Source organism: Microcaecilia unicolor, chromosome 14, assembly GCF_901765095.1.
Source record: "Microcaecilia unicolor chromosome 14, aMicUni1.1, whole genome shotgun sequence".
Classification (NCBI taxonomy): Eukaryota; Metazoa; Chordata; class Amphibia; order Gymnophiona; family Siphonopidae; genus Microcaecilia; species Microcaecilia unicolor.
Genome location: NC_044044.1, coordinates 26,728,421 through 26,743,813, shown reverse-complemented (window position 1 = coordinate 26,743,813; position 15,393 = coordinate 26,728,421). Strand labels below are relative to the sequence as shown.

General features: G+C 48.6%; 1 protein-coding gene across 3 annotated transcripts in view; it reads left to right on the top strand.

Annotated features, from left to right (window-relative positions):
* TEP1 (telomerase associated protein 1) overlaps positions 1-15,393 on the top strand; it is a 57,937-nt gene that overhangs the window by 13,287 nt on the left and 29,257 nt on the right. For all 3 annotated transcript variants that reach the window (XM_030188018.1, XM_030188017.1, XM_030188019.1), the window contains exons 17-32: positions 396-467; positions 583-732; positions 3,593-3,769; positions 3,885-4,005; positions 4,248-4,369; positions 5,727-5,840; positions 6,013-6,130; positions 8,371-8,559; positions 8,903-9,099; positions 9,190-9,343; positions 9,636-9,815; positions 10,290-10,382; positions 10,637-10,769; positions 10,875-11,034; positions 11,846-11,982; positions 12,183-12,271. In XM_030188018.1, coding sequence (XP_030043878.1) covers positions 396-467; positions 583-732; positions 3,593-3,769; positions 3,885-4,005; positions 4,248-4,369; positions 5,727-5,840; positions 6,013-6,130; positions 8,371-8,559; positions 8,903-9,099; positions 9,190-9,343; positions 9,636-9,815; positions 10,290-10,382; positions 10,637-10,769; positions 10,875-11,034; positions 11,846-11,982; positions 12,183-12,271 — 2,206 coding nt within the window. The remainder of the gene's footprint in view (positions 1-395; positions 468-582; positions 733-3,592; positions 3,770-3,884; positions 4,006-4,247; positions 4,370-5,726; positions 5,841-6,012; positions 6,131-8,370; positions 8,560-8,902; positions 9,100-9,189; positions 9,344-9,635; positions 9,816-10,289; positions 10,383-10,636; positions 10,770-10,874; positions 11,035-11,845; positions 11,983-12,182; positions 12,272-15,393) is intronic.

Below are 15,393 nucleotides of genomic sequence, written 5' to 3'. Positions count from 1 at the left end.
CATTTGACCCCGCTGTTGCTGCTGCCACCACCAGGTCGACTCTGGCGCCTTCGCTGATGATCTCTGACTCCTTACGTCCTGTGGGCACGTCCTGTATGTAGCCCCATGCAGGACGTAAAGAGTCAGAAAGAGATCATCAGCGAAGGCGCTGGAGTCGACCGGCGCTGAAGAAGACACTTTGGCTGGCGGGCGTTGGCGACTCCCGCCAGCAAAGGTACCTGACGGCAGCGGCGACGGGGAGGGAGGTCGGCGGCTGGGGGAGGTGGGCTAAACAGTGCCTCCCCCCCACTTCGGGCTCTGGACCCCCCCCCTCCCGCCAAGGTCTGGCTACGCCCCTGTTCTGTACGCCTGCTGTTTTTTTTACCATCTCACTGACTACACTTTTTCTTCTTTAGGGATATTGTTCTGGTGCTCTCCCAGCACAAGAATGATGTGACACTGTGTGGATTTAACGAGCAGGTCTTGAAGTGAGTGTGAAACTCCCCCCGTGTCTCTGCCCTACACGTTGTAACGGTACGTCGCCGGGGGTGCCTGTGATTCGACCTTCCTTTTTCTCCCCCCCCCCCCCCCCCCCCCCCACAGGTTCATTGCAGAGCGGGGAGGGGCCCGGCTTCTTCAGCACGTGGAGAAGATTGATGAACTTTATCGGATCCCCAAGGATGAGGGAGCCCTGAGGAAAGCCAGAACTGTGGACAGCCTCTCGCACCCTGGGGCCTTTGTCCCAAAACTCAGGTGAGGTCTGCAGTTAAGGTGTGTCTATGTTTTTTTTTTTTTTTTAATTTCAAATCCACACGGACAACTTCAGTGCTCCGTCAGCCGTAACATCAAAATGACCGTAGATCCACAAATTATTTTTCTCAATGCTCCCAACACCCCTCCATCTTCTCCTTACCGATCGGGCTTTTAGATTTTTAATGATTTTGTTGTTTTTAACAGTTTAATGTATTTAATGTTTTTTTTTTTTTAATGTACATACCTGCTTTTATGCTTTTTTAAAAAAATTGTGTGTTTTTGTTGTTTCCATGCTCAGAACAGTGTGAGACGGGTCTGTAAGCACTTTTAAAATAAATATAGGGCCCGATTTATTCAAAGCAATTTTAGCAGGCTGCCGACTGGTTAAATCGCTTGATTGGAGGTAGCTGCTAATATTCAGCAGCACTTAACTTTTCTGAGTGCCACTGAATATTGCGGTTACCGCTGAACGCAAAGCCATCTATCTTGGGGGTGTTGCCAGGTTGGGGGGGGGGGGCAGAACCAGCACTAGAGAGGTGCACAGAGACAGAAATTTCACCCGTTTCCACCCATCCCCGCTGGAATCCCCTCCATCCATAGGCAGTCGGTGGCCCCTGTTTGGGGAGGCTAAAGGGGGCGGGGTTAAGGGTGGAGCTTAAATCCATAATTGTCTGATAACATGCAGAAAAAATAAAAAGTCACAATACCTTTTATTAAATTTAGATATTAGATATGTATCATATGTCAAAGAATAAAGTGGTTGCTCAAAGCATATACTAAGCACAATCGCTCAACTGCAAAACACTATGCACAACTTTGTGCAAAAACACACTCAGAACCTTACTGTACCATAAATATTACACTGAGCAGAACCTAATACACCAATATACCACCCATACGGAAACTGCAGACTGTCAACAATATGAAACAAGGGATCATATCATCACAATTCTCATGTAGAGCCACAAAACATAAATAAGTAAATAAATATAAACTTTTAATGTTGAGCACCTGATTCTCAAAGTGGACATATTCCAAACACTATAATGAAAATAAAATGATCTTTTCTACCTTTGTTGTCTGGTGACTTTTTCTGATCATGCTGGCCCAGTATCCGTTCTGCTGCTATCTGTCCTTAGTGCAGGTCAGGAAGTCATCCTCCTTAAATATCTCCCTGGCAACCCAGGACACCTCCAGCCAACCCCCCCTGCTTTCCCAGCAGTAAGGTAAACAAACCATAAACCAATTTCTACAACTGCTAGAGGGCTTTCACTGCAGCTCCTGCTGTGAGGATGGAGGTAAATCAACAATTTAATCCCCTCAGAGCAGCTGGACTCCACAGCTGATCCATTCTGCTGCAGCAGGGGGGGGAGGCTTAGCCTCTCCAAGCCTCTTATACCGGGTGCCTATCCCTCCATCCCTGCCCGTCTCCTGTGTTAAAATAACTCAATTTAACAGTAGTCCATGTTGATAACTTCTCCCGTCAGTGCTTAAGGTGATTTCAGTGCTATCAACCATATCCATTAATTTTTTTAAACATAGTAACATAGTAGATGATGGCAGAGAAAGACCTGTACGGTCCATCCAGTCTGCCCAACAAGATAACTTATATGTGTTACAAATCAAGGTCAGGTATACACAAAAAGTATCTGCCATTTTCAGGGCACAGACCGTAGAAGACTGCCCAGCACTAGCCCCGCCTCCCAAACACCAGCCCCGCCCCCCACCAATCGGCTCTGCCACCCAATCTCCGCTAAGCTTCTGAGGATCCCTTCCTTCTGAACAGGATTCCTTTATGTTTATCCCGTGTTAACGCTGTTGTAATCGATATGGCACAAGGAAAAAGGGTAGGTAGGGTGACCTGGCACTACATTGCCGCAGGAACCCTGCAGGACCTGGTTCCCATCTCCGCGGACGTGGAGGGGATCCCCTGTTCCCGTGCAGCACTTGGCTGACTGAGATTCAGCCCTTAAGCAGCCAGATTTAGTGCATAAATGAGATGCATAAAGTCTGTCCTATTTTTATGCAGTAAACCCATGGCCCCTTCAGTGATGAATATCGGCTGAAGCGACTATTTCTTAACCGGTTTAAAAATAACCAGATCATATCATTTGGCAACCCAGCCCTGGACAATTGTTTGATAATTTTAAGATTCAGGGCTCGGCGCCCTCGGGTCTCAAAGCTTTCCTATAGAGAAAACTGTCTCGAGGGTGATTTTTTAGAGCTGTGGTTGAATCCGGAACCCCCAAATGTGTCACATTGGAGATCGTCTATGATTCAGTTCTGCTCTTTAGAGAAAAGGGGAGTCACAGACTTGGCCCTCCAAGAGAGGCGGTAAGTTTTGTAAGACATGGTCTCCCTTTTGGGACTCTCTCACTCCAGTCACACAAATTAGGATCTTGAACTGTTGAGGGAATGGGAAAGGGGGGGGGGGGGTGGGAGTACAATTTGGACACTTGAACAAGTCTCTTTGCTGTATTTTGGACGTTGTAGCTGCAATCTGTACATTTGCACTGGTGCTAATAAACAAGAGAGTTCTTAAAAAAAAAAAAGCAGATCTTCAAAGCTAAACCCCACACAGGTCCCAGCTTTGAGTATCCGGGAATAATGCCATCGGCGGTGAGCAAAACGCTCGCTGCCGACGGCTGAATATTGACCCCCCCCCCCCCTTCCCCATAATTAACTAATTAATAAAATTAAAGTTAAATAAGCAAACAGAACCTTCGATGCACTCCCTGTTCTACGGAGGGAGCCATTTCCCAGAGACACAAAAAACTCACCCACTTGGGCAGTGCTCTGATCCCCAGAAGGTGGACTTTTCTTTTTTTTTTTTTTTTCCCACATGCACCTCACTTTGTAGGTGGCGAAGCGTCCGCATCTTCATCTCGTCTACCTTCCGAGACATGCACGGGGAGCGAGACATTCTGATCCGCTACGTCTTCCCTGCGCTGAGGGCCCGGGCTGCCCAGCACTTCCTGTCCTTGGAGGAGATTGATCTGCGCTGGGGAGTGACCGAGGAGGACACGCGAGGTAACAGGTAAATGCTGGAGACCGTCCCTCTTGTACGCTTCTGTTAGAAACAGCTGCTTCTGTTCCTGCTGGGAGAGAGACTCAGGCTTGATCTGTTCGTCCTTCTGACTCTCCTGTTACAGGCAGTTGTCTCTCTGCCTATCGGAGGTATCTCGCTGCCAGCTGTTTTTGGGGATTCTAGGAGAGCGTTATGGGTATATCCCAGATGAGTACAGTGTACCAGATGTGGCGGAACACAGATGGGTGAGTGAGAGAGACTTGGGGTTATGGGGGAAGGAGAGATCGCACTATGGATTAAATCTGTCTCTCACTTTCCCGGTGTTCTGTGTTTATATCTCCCTCTCAGTTTTTGTCGGTGTCTCTGGGATTTTTTGGGTCTACGTCTCTCCAGCTTCGTATGTCTTTGTTTCTTTCTTACTGTGTGAAGAACCCAGACTGTGGGTGAAGGTGAAAAATCTCTCTGCATTTTGCTCCCTTCTCTGCAGCTGAGTACTTACCCCAAGGGACGCTCAGTCACCGAACTGGAAATTGTGCAGTTCCAGAAACAGGACAGCAGTATCGATCCTCCCCGAGCCTTCTTCTACCTCAGAGACCCTGCATTCATCGGGTATGGGGATTAGAATTCTGGCAGAGGCAGTACAGTGATTTCTCTCTCAAAAAGGTCGCACCTTGAGAGTTAGTAACGGAGCCGGGAATTAGAATTGAGATGCAAAGAGCAAAGTAGTGAGTACAGCACGTTATGCTGCTGAAGAGAAGCTGCAGTATTTCGCTATGTGCATGAAAGCGACATAAGTACATAAATATTGCCACACTAGGACAGACTAAAGGTCCATCAAGCCCAGCATCCTGTTTCCAACAGTGGCCAATCCAGGTCACAAGTACCTGGCAGAACCCCAAAGAGTAGCAAGGTTCTAGAATTCTAAAGAACAAGATTCCATGCAGAATTTCAAAGTGTAGCAACATTCCATGTAGAACCTCAAAGAGTAGCAAGATTCCGTTTAGAATCCCAAGTACATAAGTGTTGCCATACTGGGACAGACCGAAGGTCCATCAAGCCCAGCATCCTGTTTCCAACAGTGGCCAATCCAGCTCACAAGTACCTGGCAGAAATCCAAAGAGTAGCAACATTCCATGTAGAACCCCAGAGTAGCAAGGTTCTAGAATTCTAAAGAACAAGATTCCATGCAGAATTTCAAAGTGTAGCAACATTCCGTGTAGAACCCCAAAGAATAGCAAGATTCCATTCAGAATGCCAAGTACATAAGTGTTGCCATACTGGGACAGACAGAAGGTCCATCAAGCCCAGCATCCTGTTTCCAACAGTGGCCAATCCAGGTCACAAGTACCTGGCAGAAACCCAAAGAATAGCAAGATTCTAGAATTCTAAAGAACAACAAGATTCCATGCAGAATTTCAAAGTGTAGCAACATTCCATGTAGAACACCAAAGAGTAGAAAGATTCCATTCAGAATCCCAAGTACATAAGTGTTGCCATACTGGGACAGACCGAAGGTCCATCAAGCCCAGCATCCTGTTTCCAACAGTGGCCAATCCAGGTCACAAGTACCTGGCAGAACCCCAAAGAGTTGCAAGGCTCTAGAATTCTAAAGAATAACAAGATTACATGCAAAATTTCAAAGAGTAGCAACATTCCATGTAGAACCCCAAAGAGTAGCAAGATTCCATTCAGAATCCCAAGTACATAAGTGTTGCCATACTGGGACAGACAGAAGGTCCATCAAGCCCAGCATCCTGTTTCCAACAGTGGCCAATTCAGGTCACAAATACCTGGCAAGATCCCAAAAAAAGTTCAATATATTTTATGTTGCTTATCCCAGAAATGAGCAGTGGATTTTCCCCAAGTCAATTTAATAATGGTCTATGGACTTTTCCTTTAGGCCTTTTTTAAACCCCATTAAGCTAACCACGTTTACACTGTGGTAATTTTCCAATGTCCTATGCAGATCTTTGTCGGACCGCTGGCGGCGGGATTTTGTTGCAGAATCGCCGGATTCAGAGAGCAAAATGACGGAGCTGAAGAGCCGGGTGGCTGAGCTAACGGAGGCCACCTGCAGGAGGTAAGGCTTACCAGTATGAGCTCTCCTAGGGCTCCAGTAGGACCAAGAAAAGGGGAGCTCGTCTGGGACCTCCGAGTACCTGTGGGACATTTTGTGAGACTGGGGAATGGGAGGGAAACGGGCTTCTCTCCCAGATCTGGCTTAGATAAGGAGCTGTGTGGCTGTTTCCTAGGTACTCTTGTCAGTGGGGAGGCGTTGCTGATGGGAAAGCCTTTGTCAAAGGACTGGATGAATTTGGTACCATGGTGCATGAGGACATCTGGGGAGCCATCGAGAAGAACTTTATTAAGGTGAGTTCTTTCAGATCTCTTTTCTCTACTCTGTTTTTCTGCATGGCAGAAGCGGAGCCAGGTTGACGGCGCGGGAGGAACGGAAGCGGTGCGAAAGCGGACTTCCACCGGAACACATTTTCAATGCAACACGTTGAGAAAAAAATAGGCGCCGGCAGAACTCTGTTTGGGGGAGCGACCACTCCCCTGGCCGCGCCCCCCCCTTAGCTGCGCACTGCTGCATTGTTGTGGTTTTTTGAAATTCAAAGGATTCATGGGTCTGCAGTACTAGCCTTTGCCACTAGGTGCTGCTGGAGGTTATTTAAAAATGTGTGTTTTTTTTATTTTTTTTTTTTTGGGGGGGGGGGGGGAATACATAAGGTTAAATGTGCCCCTTCGCTGCTGCTCCTCGGACACCCAAAACTGAAGTTCTTTTATGAAAGCCTTTGTTTGGGAGGTGGGATGGGAACAGCAGGGTTTTTATCAGGGGGGATACAGCTTGCCACATTCCACTTGGTGCCATCGGTGTGCACAGGGCTGTACAAGTTAATGCCATTTTTCTTAATGTCCCTCAGTCGGCCTCCTTGGTGCTGAAATCCAAGAGATTAGTCGAGATCTGTGGGTGTGGGATTTGAACTCTCATCCGAATAAACCATTTGTAAACCTTGATGCAATGTGTTATATCTCCCCCCCCCGCCCCACTCCCAAGCTCTAGGTGCAGGGAGGTTCTATGGGGCTGATTATTCAGCCGGCAGCGTAGCCAAAGCCTGCTGCCAGTACTGAACCTGGAAATTGAAGGCTGTTCCGTATCCAGCAATCGGCACTGAATTTCCGGGTTTGTTTTTGGTCGCCGGTTAAGCCGATATTCAGTGCTAATCAATTAAGTTCTTAGTGGTTAACCGCTAAACCGGTGGTTCCCAAACCTGGTCCTGGAGGCTCCCCAACTAGTCAGGTTTTCAGGATATCCACAATGAATATTCATAAGAGAGATCTGCACGCACCGTCCCCACGTTTGGAAAAAATGATCAGCTACTAAGTGAAATCTTTAAGTATACACTTTATGGTTTCTGCATATACGGAGTTTGGAATGAACAATTATTACAACTGTTAACCGTTGAACATTTCATGTGGGATACAGAAAAGTTTGGACTACAACTAACAAACGTATTTGTGATTGAGACTTTTACATGGTATCTAAAACGGGACAGAGGAAAATGTTGGACATCATTTGATTTTGAATTTGTTTTTTTATGTATTTATATTTTTTTTGGGGGGAAAATTTTTTTTGTATTTTTTTGCATGAGTATGTTAAAACGATAGAGAAAAAAATGTAAATTGAATAATTGAATAAAGTATATGTGATTTTCACTATCAAACATATAAACGGCGAGTGACCGACTCACTCGCAAATGCGCAGTAGAGACTTCCCTCTCTGTCCCGCCCCCGCGTCAATATGTGATGACGAGGGCGGGACAGAGAGGGAAACTGCGCCGCCGAGGTTGATACCGCTCCCCCCCCACCCACCCACCCGAGGTTGCCGCTACAGTTACCCCCCCCCCCCCACACACCCACACCCCGCCCGGGCCCTCTCTCCGCTACTAAACTTACACATCCATTCGCCGGAACGCAGCACGCACATCAGCTGAGCTGCCGTCGGCCTTCCTTCCCTGCCTGTGTCCCGCCCTCGCTGACGTTACGTCACAGGAGGGCGGGACACAGGCAGAGAAGGAAGGGCCGACGGCAGCTCAGCTGATGTGCGTGCTGCGTTCCGGCGAATGGATGTGTAAGTTTAGTAGCGGAGAGAGAGAGGGCCCGGGCCGGGTGGAGGGATGGCGGCGGCGGTGACTTCGGGGGGGGGGGGGGGGGGAGGAAGGAAGGAGAAGGAAGGAAGATCCCAATACCAGCCCGTTTTTACGGGCTCAACGGCTAGTTGGTAAAATAAAAAGGTAAAGAATAGTATATTAGTCACTAAATATGGATATTTAAATACGATTGGGCTAATTATTGCAGATTTACCCCTGAAATTTGTATTATGAATATTCATTGTGGATATCCTGAAAACCTGACTGGCTAGGGTGCCTTCAGGACCGTCTATGTTGAGTATTCGGTGGAGATAACCAGCTATCGCCAGCTAAATTTTATTTAACCAGGCCGGGAGCCATTCCTGGTTGGTTAAATAGTGCTGCATATTTGGAGGGGGGGGGGGAGAGGTATAAGATTACACAGTACCTCCTTATCCATTGCCCCTTCCCCTTCCCTAGGAGCAGCCTGAGGAAGAGGAGGAAGACACAATACAAGAGGCCTACCAGGAGTACCAGCAGCGCCAGTTCTGCGCCAGGAAGAAACAGCTTCTCAGCTTGGATGATGGGGAGAGGCGGCCAGGAAAGGCCCAAGAAGGGAGAATGTTCCTCGTGAGTGGAGGCCCCAGCGAGGGAAAAACAGTCTTCATGGTGAGTTAAGATGCCAGTAGGACTAGGTCCTGTGTCTTCCACTCCAGGGAACCCAAACTTTCAAGTCCCATTGGCTCCCTCACCACCTCGCAATGTTGATAATTGAGGTCTACAGTCGTGACCCTCCTCCGGTAATTCCATAAAAACTCCTAATTGGGCATCATACGTTCAAATATTAAGCTTTTGTTTTGCAGGCGGCTGGCAGGTCTTGGTTTGATTTCAGCTGCCATCTTAGGCAACCACTTGGTTTAGTGTTTTGGTCAGCCCTAGTTTTGCTTCCATGTTTACAGCACTTGTTCCCCTCCTCTGATTGTACGTCCGTGTAACCTTCCACCTTTCATAGGCTGCTCTGGCGCACAAGCTGAGATGTGTGGACCAGGCCGGGAAAAGTCCTCAGGACCCTGCCCCTTCATGCAATGTCATTTTCCACTTCGTTGATGCTCAACCAGATGCCAGCAATGTCGTTCTGATGCTGACAAGAATCTGCGGCCTGCTCAGCAAGCACCTCAAGAGAGAGGGAGAAGTCTCCAGGACGTACAGGTGAGGGACAACGGCTCCCGATTTCCCCTCTGCCTCTTCAACCCCCTGGTCCCTGCAGTATTAACGCTCCTCCCTCCCTCTCATCCATAGGGGTTTAGTACATGAATTTGAATCCTTGCTGCGGCTGGTCTCTCAGTCCCTACGGGGGCGCCAGACTCTGACGTTGCTCGTGGATGGAGCCGATCGCTTGTGCGGTGAGAACGGAGAGCCCAATTCTGATTGGATCCCAGAATTTCTACCACAGGTAGGTGCAGAAAACCCATTCAACTTCACTGGTTGGGCTTCTGTTTCCCATTCCTCTTTTCCAGGGACGGCCCTCAGACCAACAATGAATGGTGCTTGATGGGGCACGGGGAACATTCTAGTAACAAGACTGGAATAATGTTCTTATTCAGTTAGAGGTTGGAAAAGTGGGGGGGATCAGAACTCAAGTGAATGTCCCAGGGACTTGTACACTGGGAGCCAGTGGGTCTGTGGTCTGCTCTGCTGCCTGTTCGTGGTTTTGACATCCTACTGCTGTCTGTTCTTCTGTGTAGCGAGTGCAGCTGGTGCTGAGCCTGGATGAGGGTTCCTCGCTGCAGTGTTCCCTCACAAGGCGCCGCGATGTCAGCACCCTCCTGCTGGGGCCCCTGGAACCCTCGGACAGGGCGGAGATCGTACGGCAAGCACTGGCCATCTATGGGAAAAAGCTGGAAGAGTCTGCGTTCAATAACCAGGTATTAGTAGGGAGCCGGTGGTGGATGTGTATTGTACCGACTTATAAGCAAACTTTTTCACGAACATACTCCGTGCTTCAGTCTTCTCGGTTCAAGGACCGCATCTCCGGAACCTTCTACCCACTTCCCTGCGGCATCAGACTTCCTTACCAACTTTTAAGTCCGAACTGTTCCAAGATGCATTCTGTTAGATTCTCTGTTATCATTCCTTAATAACTAAGAGCATCCCAATCGTTTCTTCCTTCCCTTTCTTTCTCACGAACACATGGCATTCCTCGTCCCTTCCCTCACTCTCCGTTTGTCTACGTACACACTCTATTATCTTTTCTTGCGTTTGTGGAAATTGTGAGTTGTATAGGATTAGCAGGCTTAGTAAGTTTAAATATACTTGGATGTGTCTGTCTCTCTCCCTCTCCCTGCTTTTCTACCTTTGTCTCTCTCGCTTTTCTCTCATGCCGTTCTTTCTTCTTTAAGATGCGTTTGCTGCTGATTAAGAAAGGCTCCCAGAAGCCCCTCTACCTGAAGCTAGCCAGTGAGGACCTCCGAGCGTTTGCTGTGTATGAAAAGGTAAATTCCACTGCCGCCTTGGGCAGGCTTCCATCTGTGGGGACAGAGAGATCCCACCGCTGCCACGCGTCGGTTCTAGATAAGCAGGTGTCAAGTGAGAGCCTTAACCCTGCATGTGTGTTAATTTCAGTTTATTTTTTTAAAATCTCTTCACTTTGTCATCTCTCTGTTCTCTTTCGATAGTTGTCAATGGCCTATGTTGCGACTTCTGCTCCCTTACTTCACTATCCCTCCCGTCTCTCCCTCTCTCTAAGGTCTCGGGGCGGATTCAGAGCTTCCCAGCTACACTTCCACCTCTGCTGCAGCACATACTGGGGAGCCTGGAGCAGGAACACGGGGCAGAGACCGTAATGCTGGCACTGAGTGCCCTCCTTCTCTCCCGCACTGGTAAGGGGGGGGGGGGTAAGCTCTGTGTCTCTGTGCCCTCTGCCCGATAATCTGTCGGTTTCCCTCAAGTCACTGACGTCCCTTTGCTTTTTCTCTTTGCGACAGGCCTGAGGGAGCGCGATCTGTACGCCATGCTGAATGTCCAGGTGGAACTTGCTTCGCGACCCCGCCCTTTGACCTGGGAGGAGACGCTGAGAGCCATGGAGCGGCAGGAGGCGGTACTACCCATGGCGGCTTTCTCCTATCTCCTGAGAAGCTTCCAGTGGTATGACGGGGGGGGGGGGGGGGGGCGAAGGGTTAAAGAACATAAAGGGGATGGAACTCCTCTCGTATGAGGAAAGGCTAAAGAGGTTAGGGCTCTTCAGCTTGGAAAAGAGACTGCCGAGGGGGGACACGATTGAGGTCCATAAAATCCTGAGTGGTGTAGAACGGGTAAAAGTGAATCGATTTTTTACTTTATCAAAAAGTACAAAAAAACAGGGGATGCTCGATGAAATTACATGGAAATACTTTTAAAACAAATAGGAGGAAATATTTTTTCACTCAATGAATAGTTAAGGTCTGGAACTTATTGGTGGAGGATGTGGTAACAGCGGTTAGCGTATCTGGATTTAAAAAAAAGGTTTGGACAAGTTCCTGGAGGAAAAGTCCATAGTCTGTTATTGAAACAGACATGGGGAAGCCACTGCTTGCCCTGGGATTGGTAGCATGGAATGTTGCTACTATTTGGGGTTCCAGAATCTTGTTACTCTTTAGGATTGTGGAATCTTGCTATTCTTTGGCATTCTGGAATCTTGATACTCTTTAAGGTTCTGGAATGTTGCTACTCTTTGGGGTTCTGCCAGGTACTTGTGACCTGGGTTGGCCACATTTGGAAGCAGGGTACTGGGCTTGATGGACAATTGGTCTGACCCAGTATGGCTATTATGTTCTTAATACTACAAGTCCCAGAGCGCACTGGAAAAAGAACAGTTAAAGGAAGCGTATTGTTATTCGCGTCTGATCTGGCTGGGTCCTGGCTGGCAGTAGTTCCCTGGGGTCTTCATTTCTCTGTTTTCTCTATGTCTTCTCTACAGTATGCTGGGGCTCCGAGCCCCCTCACATGCCAGTGACCCCCAGTTGCAGCTGTCTGGGTCCTTGCTGCGTGATGCAGTGGAACAGCGATATCTGAGGAGGCCAGGCCTCGGGGCTGAAGTTCACCTCTTCCTTGCAAGTAAGACCCTCCCTCAAGCCACCTGCCTCCTCTTGCACCTCCCAGCGAGACATGTTACAAAGTTTCCCATAAGACACAGCGATACTTACATGATCCGTGGTCCCTTGTCCCGGATTGCTCTGGGGCAGAGCCAAGGGAAGCTGTTTATTTTGGATTTGTTTTTAAACTTTCTGCCTTTTACTCCTTTTGTTCCCGCCAAGCTTACTTCTGGAGAAGCTGTGACCCCCAGCGCAAGGACCCCTCCAGAAACCCGGATGCTGAATCCCTTTGTGCCTTGCCATATCATTTGGTGAGTAATAAGAGGGGCAGGATGGTGGCCTAGAGAGGACCTCAACTTCACAAAGCACCAGGGAATGATATCAGCTGTACCAGCAAGGTTATGTCAACGGATGACAATCAGCACAGTAACACCAAACCCCAGTTTATTTGGTTCAGTAATAGTGGAAGCAAATGAGGGCTTAGTTTTTAAATGCTTTAGATACTAAAGCTATGAGACCAGGAAAAGGAGAGGTTTTACTGGCGCTGCAATCTTCAAAGAAAATGAGGCATTCATTGTGGTGAAAAGATCAATTGTGCATCTGTCTGGACCTACTTTGGGTAATTTTCATACTCTATGCCTTCGGACAAAATATGTACTCATTAACTGTGGGCTTCGCATCAGTTTTCAAAGTGAAAATAGGCACGTACTTTCATTTTGGTTACGTTACACCCCGACAAATTTTCACAGACATTTGCACTTGGGTTTTCTGCAAACGTCTGAAAATACTGTTTCTTCGACTGATGTAAACCCTGTTTTCTCATCCTCCTCTTCCCCTCCCTCCCCCCACCGAGGCCCTTAATGTGGCTAAGAGGACGTGTTGTCCAACGATGCGCAAACTTTTCACCGCATGGGAGTGTGGGCAATTTCCAGATATCTGCAAGCAGCTTTGAGAAATTCCCCTCTACGTCGGGGGTTCTGCCCAGTCCCCGGGATGCGCCTAGGAAGTCAGGTGGTCAGGATACCCAGAATGAATATGCCCGAGATAATAGCAGCACGCACTGCCTCCGCTGTTTGCAAATCTCATTTATTTTTATACCACCTGCAAGACCAAAGGTTATCAAAGTGGTGCACATTAAGGTGCAGGAGGTATTTTTCAGTCCCTGGGGGGGGGGGGGGGGGGGCTCACAATCTCATGCATATTCGTTTTGGGTATGCTGGGTGTGGTACCCGGTCTCTACCTGTTTTCAAATCTATGCTGAAAATCCACCTTTTCACGGCTGCTTTTGGCTCCTAGCCGCTACTCATTTGCCTCCCCCCCCCTTGTTCCTTCTCACCCAGTACTTCCCTCGCCCTTAATTGTCTTTGTCTGTCTGTATTTTTTAGATTGTAAGCTCTATCGAGCAGGGACTGTCTCTCTGTGTCAGGTATTCAGCGCTGTGTGCGTCTGGTAGCGCTATACAAATAATAATAATAATAACATTCCATGTAGAAGCCTGCCCTTGCAGATGAGCAACGCGGCTGCGCAGGCTTCTGTTTCTGTGAGTCTGACGTCCTGCACGTACGTGCAGGACGTCAGACTCACAGAAACAGAAGCCTGCGCGGCCGCATTGCTCATCTGCAAGGGCAGGCTTCTATGTGGAATGTTGCTAGTGGAGGAGTAGCCTAGTGGTTAGTGCAGTGGAACATGGAATGTTGCTACTATTGGAGATTCTAGATGGAATGTTTTGGCTCCTAACCACTACTCAATTCCCCTATCCTTGTTCCTTCTCACCCAGTACTTCCCTCGCCCTTAATTGTCTGTCTGTATTTTTAGATTGTAAGCTCTATGGAGCTGGAGCTGTCTTTCTGCGTCAGGTGTTCAGCGCTGCGTGCGTCTGGTAGCGCTATACAAATGCTAATAATAATAAAAGTCATAATAGCCCCTGACATAACAGCCACTGTCAAAATGGCCTGCCCACAATATAAACCCTTGACAAATTAGCCCCCTGACAAAAGGGCCTGCCCAGAATATGGCACTGCATTTTTTTCTAGGGGGGCTATTTTGTTAGAGACTGATTTGTCAGGGTTTTTTTGTCTGGGCTATTATCAGGGCCGCCGAGAGACTGGGCCGGGCCCGGGGCAAGGCCACCCCCCCCCCCCCCCACAGGGAGGGAAGGCCCGAAGGGAGGCGATCTGCAGACTGCCGCTGCTGTGCTTCTCTCACACGGAGCGAGGTCGAGGTGAGGCGCTATGATTTGAATTCAGGGGGGCCCGGCCCGGTGGTGGACGGAGGGGGGGCGGGTGGAGGGGACTGCGGCGCCGGGCCCCCCTTGGAGGCCCGGACCCGGGGAATTTTGTCCCCCCTGCCCCCCCCTCTTGGCGGCCCTGGCTATTATGTTGGGGTGTCGCTGGGTGTATCCCCAGGACTGAGTTTTTTTTTGTACGGTGTTCCCTGTACTTCAGGATGTGCTTTTACAGATGCTGCGAGTGCCATTTCTCAGGTGGAGTCTCCATCCGGGTACGTATTGTAAGCAGGCGCCTCTAGGTGCAGCCAAGGATAGAACAATCTCCTTTAGCCACAGGGCTCCTGGTACAGCCAAGAAAACAAAATGTCCACCAGCAACTTCAATTTTAAGGCTTTTATTCCATGCAGGTTTCTAGTAGACCTGATACACGGTTCCAACCGCAGCATTCCCCTTTAATCTTAAGCACATATAAGCCACCTGAAAGTGTGTGGCAAATAGTCCCTTTTAAGCAGTAGGCTACCAGCACCTACCAGGATTCAATACAGGCTCCCAGTCAGCTTCAGTCTGGGCTCTTTATCCAGTGCACAATAAACAGTAGTTCAATTCCAAATAGAAACAGTTCATTCAATTCATCATCACAGTTAAATCACAAAGCAGCAGTTTCTACCTTCTACTCTCTTTACCTTCAGGAGAGTTCAATACTTTAAGGACTTACCTCATACCCAAGGATTTTCAGCCTGCATCAGCTTCACTGCTAGATTCAATGCTTTAGGGACCTCTCTTGCCCAAGGGTTTTCAGCCTGCAAATACTTTTGGGACTTCCTCACACCCAAGGGATTTCAGCCTGCTTCAATACTTTAGGGACCTCTCTTGCCCAAGGGTTTTCAGCCTGCAACTGCTTCTATCTCCTGGGACTCCTTCCCACCTACCTAATCAATCCCTGGCTTCTGCTCTCACAACCAATCATTCTCCTTCCATTAGCTTCCCCCCACACCCATACCAGCTGAGTTGAGTATTAGCCTAACGATGAGCTCCTGCACACAGGGTTTCCTATCTCTCTTTCCCCCTAGTGGCAGCCCATCTACACGTCCTGCCAGCTTACACCCATGTCTTCCCCCATTGCAGCTAGGAGTCCAGTCCGGGTTCTTCATCTCACCCCCTGGCTCCTTGCCTGCAATGCCTTCTGGGACTTGTATTTCAGACTGA